The following is a 20,344-nucleotide window of genomic DNA, read 5'->3' on the forward strand; positions in this document are numbered from 1 at the left end:
AATTTGATAAGAAAAGTGTTCTGGTAGGTAATGAGAAAAAGACCTATACCATCACCTCACATCATCAATGCTATCTGCAGAAAGCATGAAGTTGGATAAATCTTTGGAGGTCTTGGAAGCTCTTGGAATTGCAGCACAAGGAGCCCATGGGAAAGCCAAAGTAATTTTTCAAGTAATGCAAGGTTTTGCCTACACTGAGCAAGCAAGGAGTCTTTGTTGCAGTGATTTACAACTCTGTGTAGAATAAGAAATCTTGTGCAATCAGGGAAAATTAAGTTTTATGTGCTGCAACTGAAGATTACCTGTGGGGCATTGCATACAAATAAATGCACTGTACTCTCTATCTCTGATAAAGCAGAAATGAAGAATGAAAGCAAATGCCAAGAAAATGTTTTGGTTCAATTGCTTATAAAAGGAACCAAGGTATACACAATTCAAGCAGATATTAGCACTAAAGGGTTGTGATAAACAGCCTTTGCCCTGTGTGTACTATATTTAGAGACCTTTTTTCTACACAGTGTTCTGGCTTCTGCTTCCCAAATACAAGACAGAAAAGGACTGCTGAAAGTGGTACATGGCATTTGCAATAGTGTGACATCCCATGGGGCTGTATAGTGAGATTCTCTGTGCATGGAGCTCCTGCTACAACTGGCTATAAAGCAAGGTTGCTGGTTTTGGTGGAGGGCTCCTGCAGCAGCTCCAGGGTCACACTGCATGCTTCTCTGGAAGCAGCCAATGGATGTCAGCCCTCTGTCACAAAACTGCTGCATCTTTGGAGCGATGCATCCAGCCTTGGGGTTTGCTATTTGTCAGTTGGGGTGAAAGAGTGAGTCAGGACAGATTGTGCTGCTATTTCACCAAACTATGGGATAATTCCCGAGAGGGAGAGTTCTGAGATGCTTCTCTGAAATGGGGGATGAATTATGTGTTTGAAAAGGGCAGCTGCACCAGGATACATGAATCGTTTCTGTGACAGGGAGACTGGTCTTCTTAGCTATGCACACAGATTAAAAAAAGGAATTGTGCTGAGGGAGACATGGCTTGACAGCCTGAGTTTGTGTCTCCTGTGGTTACTACAGTGCAAACTCTGCTTTGAATTGCCTGCACATTTAAAGCACCTTCTTCCCACAAAGATGTGCTGACGCCTGGTACAGCAGCATGGCTCTTTTTCCTCTGTGGGAGCATTAATTTGCATCCTTTTTTGTTCTATGCAGTGACCAGTTATTTAAAAATGATTTTTACATAGCCCTGTCTCACCTTGGAGACCTCTATACTTCTGTCATACTGTTAAAAGGCAGACAATGGATTGGGATGGCATTATGGGGCAGGGGCCATTGCACATGGCATATTGCACACTGCACAACTGGCACATCTCTTTTTTTCTGGAAGCCTGACCAGTAATTGAAAGCCAATCTGTAAGAGATGAAAATAAGTTTTCTGTGCTATATGATGATGCAATTGGGCTCACAACCCTCCCCCCTCACCTTGTGGAAGAAAAATCTGACAAGGGTGAACTGTGATAAATTCCCTAAACTCTGCAAATTCTTGACTGAAAATGGCAGCACTCAACCTCACACTCATGGCACGACTCACTGCCCCTCACCTCAAAGAACCATTTATAGACCTCTTTGGAGAATCTGAGATACTAAAATATGACTGGGGGCAAGGTTGAGTTCAGAGAGGGAGGTCTCTCCATTGACTTGCCAACAGCTGCAGTCAAAAGGACATTGAACTCTCTGGCTATCAAACTAGAAATGTTACTTGTTCAACTTTTTGAGTTTAATTTCTGGTTTAGGGTAAAGGCCGCATACCCAGGGCAGTGGAATCACGCAGTGAAGCAGCCAGTGCTTTTGCCTCTTGTACACCCATCTGGAGCTGGATCAATGTTCTGGTTCCTGTCCAAGCCTGCTCTGCCACAGGTGTCACTGCTAGATAAGAGGTGTGCCATTTCTTCAGCCTCAGTGAGCTTGGAGCAGATCATTGAGGATGCTCAGGCACATGTGTCACATTACTGCAATAAAGTACGATGATTGCCAGCATTAGTCACTTTTATGACATCCATATGCAAATGCTGTTTATGCTAGTATGCTACAAGTGGAAGGAATTTGGAAAACCACTGCTCTAGGCCATGCTGTTTGAGCTCTGAGATGGCAAAAGGAATGGGCTAGCAAAAAACCTGCACAGTAGGAAATCTTTCTGAAACTGCAGAACACTGGGGTTTTTTTCCTGTTTGTGGGATTACTCAAGCTCAAATATTTTCCTAACGCATTCCTTTCTGAAAACAGTCTGCCTGCATTGCACCTACATTCCGTAGGCAGAGAGACAAGTTGTCTCAAGGAAACTGAAATTTTGCAAACTGTGACCACATTGTGTGATGCAGTCACACAGAAACATTTATTCATACTTATTTTTGCCATTAAATGCTGAAAAGCTCCTACCACACATGGAATTCCATTATGAGAAGCATTATGCAAACAAAGAGCAACATGACAGCTCTTGGCCCAAAGAAAGTACAATTTACTTTGTAAATTGTAATTTTAGGATGGGGACAAGAGACAATGTATAGTTATAGACAAAATATACAATGCAACAGTCTTATCAGCAAGATGAACAGAGGATTTTGCACAACATACATCTTCTCTAGCCATCACAGCCAAGAGCAATTTCAGAGAAGAATCTGGAGGAGCAATTCTGATGCAAATGTTTGAATCATTCATCACAACAGTGAAGAACAGAGCACTATGGAAGAAAATTTGGATTAAAAAAAACCTGACGAAGTGATTGTCATAGCTGGAATTCAGTAATAAATAAAAAACAATAGACAGAGAGTAAAGAGTAAGCAAAGGGTTGCAAGTAAGGGTGAGTTTTACGAGCTCTAGAGGACAGAAAAAGACTCCAGAGAGAAAGAAAAGAAAAGATAGCAACAGATGTCATCAGACACAGCATTAGATTGTCAAGAATGAGCCAAGTCTGCATTTGCTAAGGATGCAAAAAAGATGTAGCCATAATCAGGGTATGACCTGATGAGAGTCTGGTCTTTGTAAATGCTCAGCAATCAGGTTGGACAAAGAGTGGTAGAATTGCCAGCCACATGAATGAATGAAACCACTCAGGAGGATGTGATTCCCACTGGCAATGTCTTTATTACTTGCCATGAAAGTACAATGTTCCCTCTTTAACCAGCGGCCAAAGAGAAAGTAACACACTTAACTGTGTACTGTGCACTGCACTGAAAACTCAGGCATGTGCTTAGTGAGAGTTCCTCTGTGCAAAGGCAGACCTGTGTGTCACTGGAATGTTGTGGAGCTGCCTTTACTTTACCTTAAACTCATCCCTCGGGAGTGCTTTTGTGCCTTCAAGGACCCCCATAGGACAAAACCTTGTGCTTGAGACAGAGCAGTAACCCCTAAGCAGTAACTGGTCAGGGTAAACTATGACAGTCCCCCAGGTGCTTTAGGGCAGAGAAGCTCAGTGCCAGTACCAAGAGCTCTCAGATCTCATTAGGCCTGGGAGATTTCCAGGAATTCAGTATTAATCATCTCTATAGCTCTTCTTCCATTCCCATAGTTCACATATTGAGGGATAGTAAAATCTTGCATCCACCAAACCAATATATCCACACTCATCTCTTTCCTGAGCAATGCACCTATGGAAGTGAAAGGCTTTGGCTGGGAACAGGCAAATCTAAGCACTAGACTGGAGCAAGGAGGGAAGATGCCAAGGAAATTATTTCTCAAAGGTTAGAGTCATTGTCCTTCCTCCTGGGCTAGTAAAAGCAAAAGGATACAAGAGGAAGTCATTACTATAAATTCCTTACTATGTTGTTGAGGCTGAAGCAGATCAGAGAAAGGGATCAAGGAGATGACCATCAGGGAGTGCTCTCCCTCCTTCTGCATGGTTGCTTTCTTCTTGAGAAACAGAGCTGCCTCTTCCCTCAGTGCCATCCCTTTAGCCATGTGATAAGAGAAGAATACCTCCAGCATGAGTCTACCACTGTCTGAATGCTCTGGCACCTCTCTTGCTCTATGCCAAGGTTTCCAGAAAAATTCTGTTACAGAAAAATTCTATTATAGAAAGCTCTCTCATGAAATTTCCTGTCAATTTGATTCAATTGTGTCTAAACAGATCGGAAGACTTCAAAGTCAGATTTAGAACAGGACACTCCCTCCAGCCTCCCTTAAGCAAAAACTAATATTATTAACCTGGTTTATGGAGTACCTAGTATGCTTTGTCATACAATTATAACTTAATAAAATAATTAGATTAGTCAAGGGACAACCAGGAGGTGGAAGAGGTTGCTTGCACAAAGTCCCACATTCCTCACCTCACCATTTTTGCCTGATGGCTTACAGCACAGTGCAATGGCAGCACTCACTGCAGGATAAATGTGCGTGGGAGTTGCTGCCTTCATAGACATGTTTTCCTGCAACGTGAGGTGCCACATGGCCTCCTTCTCCATCTTCCCTCTTTCTGCCCTGCATCAGCAAGGATGTTCATGTGACTGTGCAGTAAAAGTAACAGATATGACTGGAAACTAAAACAGCTCCGACTTAAATGAATAGCTTTCAACAGGGTGACTTCCCTGATTCATCTCAGCATGAAGATATATCTGGTAGTCCTGGAACATGGAGGCCAGAAAGAAAGAATTGTCACACATGAGTTAAAAGCAGGACAATCCATTTGGCAGCAGCCCTTGCTTTTGTCAGATTAAAATAATGCCAGTATTACACTCAAAAACGATGCAGCAGGAGATAAAATAAACAATGGCTGGTCTACTTTGTAAAGGAATAAAGTAAGCAAAACCAATGCGATTTCTTCTACAGGATAGACTAAACACAAAGGGGTCAGCCTTCAAGAGTCCTGCGTGTTCTAGAGAAAATCTGGAAAAGATAGAAATTCCCAAATTAATTCCAACCATCTTCCTCTGTTTCTGATTTTCCCCTGTTTAATTTGCAGACTTTTCCTCTAGTCTTTTGAATTTGGCTTTTTCAATGTTCAGCTCTAACACCTAACAAAATGTCAGAGGATTTCAGACTTCAACATCTGGTTTTGGCACAGCTAATGACATTTTTAGGCAAAAAACCAACTTCATCTGTTATTTTTATTATTTGAAGCATGCATTCAGCATACACACACACTCACAGATCTTTCTGTGCCTAGAATAAAAGCAGTTTGACCACTCCAGCATGTGTGACAATAAGTAAAGAAAGAGGTAAAAGCGATTCATTGTTACATTCTATCAGGAAACTGTTATTCTTCAAACTACTCTTCTTTAGAGGTTCAAGAGGTCAAATTCAGACACATTTGTGACTATTTACCATGGTGGAATAAGCATAAAAACACAGAATGGTTTGGGTTTGAAAGGACCTTAAACATGATCTAGTTCCAGCCCCCCCTGTCACAGGAGAGGTGTTCCAGCCCTCTGATCGACTTTGTGGCCCTTCTCTGGACTTGTTCTGACAGGTTCACATCTTCCTTATGTTGGGGTCCCCAGAGCTGGATGCAGCACTGCAGGTGGGGTCTCATGAGAGCAGAGTAGAGGGGAAGAATCATCATCCTTGCCCCACTGGCCACGCTGCTTTGGATGCAGCCCAGGATGTGTCTGGATTTCTGGGCTACGATTGTGCACTGCCAAGCCTTGTTGAGTTTCTCATCCACCAGCACCTCCAAGACTTTCTTTTAAGGACTGCTCTCAGTCCATTCTTCATGCAATCTGTACCTGTGCTTGGGATTGCCCTGACCCAGGTGCAGGATCTTGGCACTTGGCCTTGTTGAACTTCGTGAGGTTTGCATGGTCCCACCTCTCAGGCCAGCCCAGGTCCCTCTGGATGCCATCCCTTCCCTCCAGCATGTTGATTACACCTCAGAGCTTGGGGGAACCAGCAAACTTACAGAGGGTGAACTTGATCCCACTCTCCGTGTCACCAACAAACATTTTAAACAGCACTGGTCCCAACACTGACCCCTCAGGAATGCCACTCATCACTGCTCTCCACTTGGACATCAAAATGTTGACTGTCACTCTTTGAATGTAACCACCCAGACCATTCCTTATCCCCTGAGTGGTTCATCTGTCAAATCCATGTCTCTCATACTTATGCAACATGCTATCTTCTGAAAACAAAGATCAGAGGGGGCTCTAACAGGCACTCCTTGGTAATTCCTTTTTGGTGTCACTCTCATCAGCTGTCCCTCCTGTCCCTCTGATGGAGAGCATCTTACCCACCACCGGCATAACAAAGGATAACATGTGCTACCACCTCTGCCAGATCTTTTCACATTCTGGGATTTTAATATAGGACCCACTTTTCTTCATCACTCCCAGCATCAGTGCTGTGGCAGACATATGAAAACATTTTGCTCTTTGCTCATGGGGCTCTAGCCACCAGCAAAGGGGCAGAGAAGGCAGCCAGTTTGCCTGGGGTGTCGCAGACATTTTTTCACTAAAAATCCTTTCTTGGGATTTTTTCCCTTCTGAGGAGCTGAGGCCTCAGAGACAAAATGTAAACAATAGTTATCTGCTGCTGTGGAATGCATCAGGTGTGTCTGTGATTGGGCCATCTTGAATGTTTATAATTAATGGCCAACCACAGACCAGATAGCTTGGACTCTCTGTCTGAGCCACAGACCTTTGTTTTCATTCTTTTCTATTCTTAGCTTAGCTAGCCTTCTGAGGAAACATTTCCTTCTATTTCTTTTTAGTATAGTTATAATGTAATATATATATGTATATATAATAAAATAATAAATCAAGCCTTCTGAACATGGAGTCAACATTCTCGTCTCTTGCCTCATCCAAGAACCCCTGTGAACACTGTCACACTGGGGCATCTCCCAAAACTCTGGTACTGACTCTCCATGTTTATATTTGGATTTAAGATCCCCACTCAGAGTTTTAAGGCATTAGGAAAGCTCCTCAAGAAGGGAGATAATTCCCCAAGAAGGAAGATAATTAAGATGTGCAACATGCACTAACAAGAACAATAGAAAAAAAGATGAAGAATGCTGGTGTGAGAAATAATTAAATCCTCTAGGATTTTATGTTTAATTAACTTCTAGACAGTGTATCTGTTGACATATAGCTTCTTAATATACATTCATGCATTAGCTCTAGGTAAGTGAGACTGAAATATACTTTCTTTTCAAAAGGAAAAAGATCCCAGGAAGTCATCAGTGCTGAAACAATCTTTAGAAGCTGTCAAAGGTGATCAATGGCTGGAAAAGACAAAAGATCTCTTCAGTATCTTCCTAGAGAGCTGGACTACTGAGGATAGGCTCTAAACCCCACTCAGAGCCCTGTGGGACAGAGGGTATGCTCACTTGGGAATGCTAATTTCTAGTGCTTGGAAACCTGCACGATTGCTGGGGTTTGTCACTGCAATGGTTGTGTGCTGTGAGGCTTCTGAGCACCACTGCCAAGTCCAACACATTTGTTGCACAGGCAGAAGTTATCTCTAAGAGATGTCCTATTTATTTACTTTTTCCTTCAGAGATCATCATTGTTTTGTAACACAAGCAACCCTGCAACCATAACAGAAGAACAAAAACTTTGAGGCAGAACCCAAAACTCAGTGTAGAAATAACAGAAATGAGACAGAAATGCATCTAGGACCCAGAAAAGATATATTAAAGCACAAGCCTGGCTCAGGTGATCTGGAGGTGAAGGGAAGGGCTGATGTGCTGAGAGCACAGGGAAGTCGCAGCAGATGCAAAACTCAGTAGGCCAGATCCCAGTCCATTTGCACCAGGCAGGATACAAACAGGATTTTGCAGGGGAAGTGCCAGAAGTCCTTCAGTGGATTGTGGCTATGGACCAAAGTCTTGTTATCAGATCAGCTTAGATACCTAAGGAACCTAATTTTTGGCATCTAGGAAGCAGCAGCACTTCAAAAATGCCCTGTACAGATATAGAATTGATATATATGACTCTGAAAGACTCAGGAAATAGGCTTATTTGCAAAGGTTGTGTGCTTGAGTTGGTTGTGCTGGAAACCTGTTTTTTGCTATAAGTTGCTCCAGATAGTTATTTTTACAAAACACAGTCTAGGAAATTCAGATGTTACTCATAATTAGGAGGGGTGGGTGGGAAAGATATTTTTGGATATGACAGCTGACAAATTTCTGGTTTAACACACCCTGAAACAATAAGAGGTGATAACAACTCGGATCTGGTTTTGATGAATAGAAATATTGGTCTTAACACATAAATCCAAATAATTTTGAGCTCATTCAAATGAAAGTAGGCAAGAGTAAAATCAAGAGAAGACCTGTAACTAAAACTGTCAGTTCTCAAAAGGCAAATTTTCACAACCTACAGCTGTGTCTAAATTTACATGCTGGCTCTCACCATGGCTCACACAGATCTCATAATTGTCTGGGCTGGAGGATGACTCAAATGTGACAGTACTCCTACCTACTTCTGTATGCAGGCTTCCCCTCTGTGGCACCCACCTGAGATGAACTTCAGTGTAAATGTGGTGTTCCCTGACAAAGAAACCAGAAAGCAGCCCTGCTTTGACTTGTCCAGACACAGCCTGAGGGGACTGAGTGACATTTACAGGTCTACAGAGCTGAGGTGCTCAGCTAGTCCAGGGGACACCTGACATTTAAGTCAAAAGGTTACAGTGAACCAGTTTTGTATCCTCTAGATGGAGGAAAGTGTTAGAGAATCTGTATGAATGATCACTTTATGAAGGGTGCTAGAAACCAAGAGAACTTAAAAGAAACCAGCCAAATTTAAAGAAAACAAATTTTCTGCCCAATGTCACGCTAATTTACATTTTACATAGGAAATGAAATCAAAGAGCACAAGGTTCTTTATTTATAGAGCCAAAAGGGAACATAAGAAATCAAGCTGTTATGCAGAAAAATGGGCCACAGATTAAAAATAATGTGTATATATATAAGTAATAGATATATAATAGAAGAATACATATTTATATATTATAATGTGTTGTATATTTAATCTTTTTCTCACCTCTGACAGCTAATGCTCTTAGTTTTCCTGACTAACATAATCTTTATTTGAACTTCCATAGACTATTTTACTTTGTATGCATGTAAGAGTACTTTAAATCAATGAGTTTTATTCATGGATTGATGTGAAAATAGAGGTCCCTCTTGCAGCCTACAACACAAATTCTGCATGTTTTATTTTGAATGTGAAACATGAGAACTGTATTTTGTACTCCATTCACACAGAAATCTGATACCAAGAACTATCTTGGTAATCTTAATCTTGATATCTTGATATTTTATACAGGATAAAAACAAGTGGGACCAAGTTTTTGGAAGCTATGAAGGTGCAGAAACAAAATTCTTAAAACAATATATGCACAAAACTTGAAAATGCATATCAATAAAGCTTTTCAACAGAAATTGGCTGAACATCTCTTAGCGCTCACATTATTGTCAGCTTTACAAGGTTCTTATTCCATTTTTATCTGACATACAAAAGGAGAGAGAACAGAAAAAAATCAATTGTGATGTTAATGGGTATAATTCTTAACTCATTAGTGTTACACCTACTTACTACTGGGATGAATTTGCTCCTCTGAGATTTCATAAGTCAGCTTTTCTAAAATCATCTACATTAGTTTCCATCTACCCACCTTTCAAAAGATTCCAATTTTATTCACATTAAATGATACTTGCAAGGCTAAAATTAACCATTTTGATAGTCCTTAAAAACAGAGATTGCACATTCTTTTTGAAAAGGGCACCAAACAAACATTAGTATTTAATGAACATCTAATGCTTCAGGTTTTTTTGGAAGACTTTCATAAAAGATACTCAGAAAGATTCAGAGTGTGCTGCCACCAAGACCACACAAAAATAACTGATGGGTCAGACATCAAGGTTGAATTAATTATGAGAGTCCCATAGGGACCCATCTGTCCTGCAGCTGAAAGGAGAAACCAAACAGACTGAGGATAGATAAAAACATAGAAAAGAAGTGGACAGGGCAACAATTATTTGTTGAAAATGGTCAAATAGCTATTAGAGCTATAAATACACATGCAGACACATCTGACTTTTCAATAATATATTTCACAATAACTGTGATGACTGCCACTGGAGACACCAGCATATTGGGAAATGGCTGATGGGAATTTGCCTATAGAGAAAAAAAGGACAAAATCTGCCATCCAGACTGAAAGGGTAAACCATCTGCATTCATTTGCAGCTAACTAAAGGCTACTCTCAGCAAAGTACATGGTTACACAGCTGAGGACCTTCTGCTGGGAACATGGGCATCTGTGACACCACAGAACAACCTCAGCTGAGATCCTGTGCTCAGGTTCACCTCTATGGTTAAGCTGTTTTAGGATGACTTCTAGATCCTGCAGGACAGCACAAAACTTGAATGGATAGTCTGCTCTGCAAAGATAATTTTGGAATGAAAAGAATTGTTTTCTTTAAGAAATGCATTTGCCTTTGGATTTTGTTTTATTCTCACTTCTGCTTGAACTCTTTTTAAACCCTGACTTGCAAGAATTATTTTCCCTGGGGAGTCTTCTGGACCTATGCTGCAGGGCATTGAACCCATTGGCTCTGCCCATTCTCCTCCTCCCTCTTTCTCCCAGACCTCCTTTCTACTTTTTTCTTTCCTTTTTGACTGTGAAGAACAGGAGAAGATCCTCATTACCCTGCTTCACTGCTCTGTAAAAAGAATTTTAAAGCTCCTAATATTACTTAATCACAGCTTTCAGTGCTCCTGCTGCCATAAAACATTATAACAATGGGTTGGCACTTCATCAATTGTAATTTGCTGATATTACAGTCACAGTAGCGCCCAACATAATTGCCACGCTCTACCACTGCTTCATAAGGCTTCTTGATCTTGGTCAATCTTCTTCTTTGCTCTGGGGGTTGCAGGCAGAAAATTTGCTCTAATAGCTCAGATTTTTGAATTTCCCAGTTCCTGCCCATCCGAGCAGGATGCCTCCCTCCAAATACTCAGCACACCATTGCCCTCAAATTTCACTCCCAGTAACTTAAATCTATTAGGACACACTTTACTCTTCATTATTCTCAATTTTGCATATAGCAGCAGAACACAACTTTCAAACAGAGATAATAACAGCAGTTATTAAGAATGAAGAAGCTGGCTTGAAGACAGTAAAATAAAAGAAATTTTGTCAGGGCTTTGAATTCCTTAGAGGTCCAAAACTCCTCATAGCAAGAGTATGACTTCAAACCACACAGATTATTAAGAAGACGTTTATTTCAGGACAGAAGGCACCTTGAGGATCAACTGCATTATGTTGTGGGGTTTTTTCTGTAGACAAATGGAAATGTAAGTTATCAGCCCAAGTGACTTCTACTGAAGATGAAGGACAGCAACAAAGTAAGAAGAAACAATAGTCCCAACTCTCCCTGACAGAACATATTGTTTGTGATTCATGCTGTAAAAGTAATCATTGTGAGCTGTGAATATTCGTGCCTTATCCACTTATAACTGCTCTGAGGTTGGGACAGAGATGATACTACAGAGACAGGAAAAAGCCTCTCTGAAGACACGCAAGCACCCTTGTTAAACACTTGTAAGGAATAAAGAATAAGATCCATGCCACATTACACTCATATGGCTGTACAGACAACCAAACAGGATGCTGAGATAGAGACTTTCTAAAACTCTGCAGGGGCAAGGTATATTTTGACATCTGCTGATGTTTTGTGCCTCTTTCTGCCACCAGGATCTGGCTCTAAAAGCTTCCTTTACAGAAGAGGTGATCCTGGTGAGGAATCTGCTAACCACCCCTCCTCACCACCCATTGCAAAAGCTTTGTAAGCCCCTGCAAAAGCCTCTTGTGCAAGCACCTGTGTGAAGGGTAAAGCAGCTCATTGCCAGGACAAAGTGTTGCCATAGGGGGCCAAAACAAGGATTATATGCACTGTTTGTAGCCCTGGCATGCTAAACCCTGAGGTCCTCAGTGGCTAGCTTGTTTTCCAAAGCTCTGGCTTGCATAGCAAGGGTAAGAGCTCTTGTCTGGGCCGTGGGAGCAACTGGGGACAGCAGAGCCTGCCAAGCTGGAATTCACTCTGTCCAGAGTGCAGGGCTTAGGATGCCATGTGAAATCCCACACACTTCAGCCAATCAACTGACACAAATGGAAGGCTACTGTGAGAATTAAACTTTGCTTATTCTACACATTTTGCCAAGATTTTGAAAACCACTTAATGGACTTAGACAGACTTGAGGAGTGTTTTTAGATTCAAGTACTACTTGTTTAATGGATTTACTTTATAAATATCAGCACTGAGATTTTAAAAACTTCTTTGGTACTTGACCTGCTGATTCCTTTTAATTTTTAATGCAAAGTAACATTTGAAGCTGGCAACAGTAACATAATTGTATAACTTGAATACTTCCATAAGCTCATCTCATATTCAGAACAAGGCCTTCATCCTCTATGTGGATGAAATAGGTGTCCAATATTGTAGTCTGGAGGATCACTTCCTTTTGGTTTTACAAGCCACTGCACAAATACTATGGGTATGGCACCCAAGCATCTCATTTGAATAGGCCTTTCAAGTCTCCAGGTTTCAAATTTATACAGATGAAATACATGTGTGTGTATGCACATGAATTTACACATAAGTGTATACAATTGAACTTTACCTACTCTGTGTATATGGTATGAATGTATATGCATGCAGACCTTGCTACACATGTTCTTGGCCCCTGGTGCTGGCTACCTGGCTATTTGCATCTCTTTAGAATCTGCAAGCATCACTGTTCTCACCCTGCACAGCGCTACCTGCTGCTCCTCCATGGCCACCCAGGATGTGCTAGTGCTTGGAGAACTTCAACAAGTCTTCAGCAAGACTTCCCTGCAGGCTGTTCTTCTGAGGTTATGAGCCCTTCACCCTTCAAGAGCAGTAATTATGGAGAACAGATACCTAGGAGTGGGAGAAGGATCAGGATGCTGCACAGTGCGTAGGCAGTGCCAGCCTACAGATGAAATTAGAGCTGGGGAAAGGTGCTGAGGTGCAATGGTGGCTGGCTGTGCAGAGGTCTCCAGTTCACTCCTTCTGCAGCAAAATTCAGGACAGTAACATTGCACTTGCCCGGAACAAGAAAAAGAAGGGGAAAAGGATGAAATCTGGGAGAAACCCAGCTTTCTCATTTAATCACAACAAACTGAACATGTCTCACACATTCAGAATAGAAGAAAACTAGTCATTAACTTATGTGAGGCAGCTGGTTTCCCAATAACAGCTCCTACACATTCTGGTGTTAATATTATTGTTCTTGTCAACTGTGGGAATGCAATGTATATTAATGATGGTTTATTCCAAATTGGTCATTGCCGGAGTTAATAATTAGGTAGTCAGGCACTAATTATCTCTATTTTGTCTCCAATCACTAACTAAGAAAACTGGAGAAGTAATTTTGGAGGCAGGCACCAGAGCCACACACAGTAAAGCAGGCTCTGCTGTGGGCACAAGAGATTCTTCACTGCAGAGAGGCACCAGACAAAGTCTGGAAGCAGAGTTAGGGAGATATTGCTCTGAGTACTGGGTGCGGAGTGGTAGCACCACACAAAAATACACATGCATGTGATGCCCATCTGCTCTTTCCACCCCTGGTTCACCCATGAGGGAGGAAAGCTCCTTGAGGACTGCCTGGCACCTGGACAACAGAGCTGCACCAGCAGGGCCACCACTGCTGGCTGCAGCCCTGGGCCCAAGCAACATTTTCCTGGAAGGGCACCACCAGCAGCAGGAGGACAGCAGTGGGAAGAGGTGGAACCACAGGTATGCACAGAGGAAGTGAAGTCTCAGCATTTACTCTGAAATAAGAATCCTGTGGAAATTACAACAGGAAAGGGCTCAGGATAAAGATGGGTCTGGCACACATGGAATGAGAGCCCTTGGGCACATGGGTGGAGGTGCCTGAGCCCCTCTTGAGGCAGAGGACACCCTCAGCAGGTGTCCCCTGCTGAGACACAGACCCCTCTGAAGGTCTGTGCATTTAGATCATGGCTCTCCACCAGCCCAAAACTCACATCTTTCCTCAGATGTGTGAAGGTATCCCAACTACAATCGTCCTCCCCTATTTCCCCTAAGCACTTTGGAGATTACACCAAAGGGGAAGTCTTTAGAAGGAGTTCATGTAACATATTTTGCTGGTCACTTTAAATTGAATTGTGCCTTAGAAGACAGCAGCCAAAACAGTTCCCTTTTCAGTAATTCTGTTTTAGTTTCTCCTTCTCATATAAGAATATTTGAGGTTATCTTGCCCTTGCAGGCACAGAACCCCCCCAAGATTTCAAGACCAGCATCCACTACCGTGTGTTAGAAACTTACCTCAACATAGAGGATAGGGAAAATGCCAATCTTGTCACCCAACATTCCTTCTGCCCAGTTGTCATCCACCCTCCTGATGACTGTCAAAATTTCATCCTAAAATCAGAGATACACAAAACACATAATCAAATATTTTCAGTAGAAAGATGCCAATTTTTGGTTACCCAAATGATAGCTTAGAGAGTGAGTACACAGAGGAGGTCACAAGCCAGGTAAAAGTGTTTCCTGAATCCTGGACTAGCAAAATACCTGGCCCAGCATCTTTTTCCAGGCCATCGCACTCAAAGTGCACTGAAGCACCTTGCAGACCAGTGCAGCTCATGCTGGCTGTCAGCAGCTCCAAGGGCTGAGCACAGCAGGTGGGAACAGGTAACTCCTGGCTTCATTAGGGGGAGAGAAGAATGTCTGACCCAAGAGGTCACCTACAAATCACAGGTGAAAACTCCTCAGCATGAAGTTGCCCCTGTGCTTCCAAGGGTCTGATGTGCTCTGGAACACAATTCAAAGGGAAGCACCAGTACAGCACAGGTAGTCCTGGAAACACTTCCAACAAGGAATAGTACAAGGTGCTCAGCAACAAGCCTACACAGCTAGCACACTGAATGTCAGTTTTTTCTTTAAAAAATATTATAAGGTAAAACTGCAAAGCAAATAAAAAGCCAAAAATAACATGTCAAAAAACCAAATTGCATTCACCTGTTGGATCAGCTTCAGTTTAGATACAAGTTCATTTCCTAAAAACAATGGTATTTTGATATTATATTTAATCTAGGGGACCATATAAGAATTTCAGGAGATGATGAACTGCTTTGTGATTATAAAACAAGAGATAAAGCAAAGTACAAACCAGATTCATATTGCTCGAATTTTCACTTGGCATAGTTCACACCCAGAAAATACAAGTTATTAGGAAAGGTCAAGTGACTAGAACAAAACCCTGACTTTTCCCAGTTTGAACTACTGAGTTTGTCAATGGATTTCTGCTACCATCCCTTTCTTCTGGGGTCGTCATACTAAACTCAGGCTTAAACCAGCACTGCTTTCTACAACAGCCATGGAAGGCAACCCTCTCAACGGGGCTCTGCCTGGATGCTCAGATCTCCTATGAGAAAAGGAAGGAGTGGGCTGAGAGAAGCTGGGAAGTCAGCTTTGTTCCCTCATGGCATCCAATCTTTCTCTGCTCCTGTGCAGGAATTTACTAAAAAGAAGAAAATCTCTTCCTCTAGAAAGCTGAGACAGAGTTCCCTGCTGATCTCACTTTATTTCTGCTGCTCACTCTGTGAAAATAAGAGCTATGTATGGTCTACCACGCTCCATGTAACAAGATCCTGATGTCAAATGGCCAGGCAAGTGCAGCTGGTTTTTTTGCAGATACTTCTCACATAGAAAAAACTCCCACAAATTCCTGATCCAGGATGTTCAGATCACGGATTTGCCTTGATAGAAAAATGACCAGAACAGAGATGTGATGTGATGTACTTAGTAGTTTTTGAACATGTGCATTTTGAATACATGCACTCTGAAATAGTTTAAATGTTTCCTTTGCATTATTCATCTGAATGATCCATTAGGGGAAAGCTCATAGAAACAGCTACAAACTGAGTCCTTCAGCTATTTATTACAGCTGGAAGGATGCAAAAAGAATTTGTGCATTTAATTTCCTGAAGAAACAGATAGCATTCCCTTCCAAAGCCCTGTCTGCACAGACCATTTTTGATCTGTTTAAAGAACAGACAGTAATGCCTCTCTGCAAAGCTTCCACACACTCTTACAAAAGACCGATTAGCATAAATTTAGAATCTAGGTAAAGGGTGTAAACGAGGAAAAGAAACAACTGCATCACTTCAGGGACCTGCTATGAGTGTTCCTACTTTTTATATTTGATCAGCTATTTCCCTAAAAGAGTTTTTTAAAAATACAAAATGTGATGTAGTCTACACTACATGCACATATATAATCTTATGTGTGTGTAAGTGCATACACATGGGTATGAATAGAATCATAGATTGTTCAGGTTACAAAGGACCTCTAAGATCATTGAGTCCAACCATTAACCCAGCACTGCATATAAATGCATATATATATTTGCAACTATTTACACATGTAAGAAATTAAGGAAAAAAAATTAAACTGTAAAACCTCAGAAGCTTTTGACCAGATTTTGCTAGAAGTACTGTGCAATCCCATCTCTGGAGCAGGCTGTACAGACACCTGGCAGGAAAGGTTTATCCTGTGTTTACTTTGCCCAAGGATGGGGTGGGGAATGGCTGACCTTTGAAGATCCCTTTCAACTTTACCTTCCATGGATGTATGAAATCTGGAAGCATTTCCCTACACTGAACTTCATTTGGCTCAGCCAAGTCTGGCTGCTGAATATGGTCCTATATGAGAAATGCATCCTTAGATATGTTGACATGCAAAATTAGTATCATTGTGGGAGAGCAAAGTGAAAATTCTTGAGAATTCCATTATATAATTAGTTTTAAGAAGGCTGTTGAAAATCTTCAGAATTACAGCAAATCCCAAAAAATCTTTTGAAATTTTTTTATTACTAGAAAGTTTCTTTGAATTTGCAGCCAACGACATCATTCTATACAGTGAGCTGGTGAAAGCTTCAGCATGAACTATTTTAGAACCTTATATTAGTTGGATAGCCGTGCTACTTATAAATTCCTAGAAAGGTTCCCAAAAGGATCATGAATAGCAAAATGCCACAGATCTCTTGGCATACCACTTCACTATTTCACATTGACTAAATTGATTTCCAGGCAGCATAAAGGAATCCAAGCCTCAAATCTCATTTCAAAAGCCAATGGTATCCACTGTAGTTTGGACAAAGATATGTCGCGCTCCTCTTATGCCTGTTGCTAGACCCTTTAATTATTTGCTCTCTCCTTCTTGCTTGAGTTTCTCTCTATTCATCAGGGCTGGATCAGCCTTGTGACAGGCATGTGGGACCTGCAGTTCCAGTTTATAATCATTATCAGAAAAGAAGTCAAAGATAAATCACTTAAAAAGCTATCTGATTGACAGAGAAATGAATCCTTTTGCTGAGAAAACAGCACAAAATTGTGTCCAATAACAGTCATGATTCACAGCCTGATTTTTATTCTAGTCATTAATGGCCATTAACGAAGCAATACAGAGCAGCTGTGCCTGCTATTCTGCAGAGATAACTACTCCATCTAGATCACTGGGGAGATTGCAGCGATGGCACCACGTGCTGCTTGGTGAGTCCAGAGACAGCGCTTGCCAGCTGGCACCAGAATGCTGTCACCAGCTATTGCTGGGATGGTCCCTCTGTGAACAGCAAGTGCTGCTGGAATTGAGTGCTAAGGGGCTGCTCCACAGCCAGGAACAAATATTGGATGTGATGGTTCTAAGATTGGCATGGCTCTTGTTAGACACCACTGTGGGCTGGGATCAAAAGTGTTGGAAAATGAGGGAAACACTTGATGTTATTAAAAATGTGATGAGCAATGAAGCATGGTGAACAGTTGATGCTACCTTGACAGGTCTGAGCCTCATCGACCAGCATCACTCAGCCTTCTGATGGCCATGTGAAGATGCATGCAAAGGGTGGTCAAACACCACCTGATTTTTTGACAAATGTGTGGGCTGAAACAGGACTCAGTGTAAGGCTGGAGCAGCTACACAGAGAACCATGCAACTACTTCAGATTTGCACTGCTACACCTGAGAGCAGAATCCTCTTGCACATGGTTTGTACCAGCGTTCACAGCCCAGAGAAAGATAGATTATTTTTTAAAACAGAGACAGCAGGATCCCATGTCCATACTGTGGTACCACGTTAGGAGAGATTAGAAAGCTGAGCCAGTAAGTATATCCCAAGAGCACGCAATTAGGCTCTGTAGGCCACAGCAGGATCCCAACCACACTAGAGAACATCAGAAGTACAACTTCTGAAACTACTGGCATTACATTGGTGCACAGCTGACACAAGGCTGGAACCAGTTGTTACATAGAAAAAAATAACTGCCTGGTTTGGCTAATCACTGCCAAACACTGAGGGAAAACAAATTAAGTAGGAAATCTGGGTAAGTTCTATCATCTTACAGGCAGCACAGAGGAGAGAACAGACGTGAGACCCTACACCTGTATGTATGGCTTCTCTGGGAAGAGGACTTGAGGGAGCAGTCCAAATGGTGCAAAAGAATGTGGGAGCTTTGTTTTTTGCACTGGATACTCAAGACAGATTTTTCTCTGCCCCTCCTGATTTTATTCTTACACATAAAATTATTACATTTACATCTTTGGCCTTTTATTTGGAGAGTGTTGTATCCACAGGGGATGAAAATAGGTAAATGGCAGAAGCACCCTGCAGCACTCCTCATGAAGATCTGTGGAAAGGAGCCTTCATTTTTTTGCAATACACATCTGGAACAATGAAACATTTTCATTTTGAAAAATGTAACAAAACAAATTAGTAAGAGGAAACACCAAATATCCTCCCTTTGTTTTCTTTTACTGTACTGGTAGGTATTCTGAGTGCATAGTAACAAGGGGGATGGGAAAAAGCAAAGCCCAGCGAAAGAACAACAAAACAAAATTATAAACACTATCCCCATGTTTGAGTTTCCTTCTTGTAACTTCTCTTTAGAGGAACACTCTTCTTTATTTTATGTTTATAAGTAAAATCCAATCACAAGTGTCTGGTAGCCTTAAATGAGTTGCAGTATACAAATAGGTTATATTAGTTTGTGTGTTATGCCATTGTAACCCCTCTGCCAGAGGAAGGAACAAATAGTGTAAATGAAACTGAGACCTGATCCAGCATCTTCAGATGCAAACTGAGACATTCAAGTGATGCATATCGCCCAAAGTGACAAATCACATCTCCAGCACTGCAGTGCTCAGGACTCTGTGCAGAGGAACTGACTGCATCAGCAGATGATCTATAATCTGGGCTAAACAGGAACCTTCATCAGCACAGGTGACAGCCAAAATTAGCATTGAGAAAACTGATGAAAACATGACGGTGAAGTCCCAAGATGAAAAATAGATTTTTCACTGTCAGGGAGAACAATAGGCAGGACATAAAAACTGTTACAAGGTGACAGTGTGTGTAGTGGAAAGGAGCTAAAGAAGAAAATAGCATTAGAAGAGAAACCAAGCTCCCTTGGGGAAAACACAGTCATCAGGGATAAAAGGATGCCGACAGTAACACGAGGGGTGAAAACAAAGAAAATTGAGAGATTGAGAGTAGAGCTATACAGCAGGAAGAAATGCTCCATGTGAGAATGACATTGGACAGCCAAGAAAATGAGAACTATCACTATACAAAGGCAGTTATTGTAAAGGAGGTTTTCTAATATATGGCACCAAATATATCAAATACAAAAGTGTCTAGGAAAGGACCTGCTGTAACAAAAAAGACCACAACTGCCTGGCATACCTATTAAATTTCTTAAGACTGAGCAAGCAAGAAATACTTAAAGCAGAGAAGGAAGACTGCATCTCAGAGAAGTCACCAGTGTACCTCTGGGCAGGCAGCGAGAAAAACAATGCACCAGAAAATATATATTTACTGATAAGGTCTCAGAGGTAACTTCTGGCTAACTTTCTGTTAGTGCAGGGCTGTTACTTCTCACTAAGCAGCCCACTTTCTCACAGAGATTCATGGCTCCAGGGAGGCTGGCTAGTCGCAGGGTTTGCAGTGTTTGCAATCAAACACTTCACTTGCTATGGAACAAAAGTGCTTACAAATCCTTTGTTAAATAAATATGAGAAAGTATACAGTCTAGGAAATTGCATTCTGCTGAGAAACACTGCATGAGTGAAAAAGATGTTACATTCGGTGGGAAAATTACATGCTGCAAATAATTCATTCAGCTATAATAAGTAGCTTCAAAAGAGTAGGTCAGTAAAATCCTGGTGAAGGATATTTTTATCGTCTATTTCATATTCATTTTCAGCATAACTGTTATTACTTTATGTGATACTATAACAGCCGCAGACAGCTGAAATAAAACAGAAAATGACAATAAACAGGTTCTCCATGGCATTCA

At 41.5% G+C, this 20,344-nt stretch overlaps 1 protein-coding gene across 1 annotated transcript in view; it reads right to left on the minus strand.

Moving 5' to 3' along the window:
- Positions 1 to 20,344, minus strand: part of SH3RF3 (SH3 domain containing ring finger 3) — a 248,050-nt gene that overhangs the window by 71,820 nt on the left and 155,886 nt on the right. The window contains exon 3 of the mRNA XM_030957484.1: positions 14,317 to 14,412. Coding sequence (XP_030813344.1) covers positions 14,317 to 14,412 — 96 coding nt within the window. The remainder of the gene's footprint in view (positions 1 to 14,316; positions 14,413 to 20,344) is intronic.

The sequence above is a fragment of the Camarhynchus parvulus genome, chromosome 1 (assembly GCF_901933205.1).
Source record: "Camarhynchus parvulus chromosome 1, STF_HiC, whole genome shotgun sequence".
In the NCBI taxonomy this organism is placed as follows: Eukaryota; Metazoa; Chordata; class Aves; order Passeriformes; family Thraupidae; genus Camarhynchus; species Camarhynchus parvulus.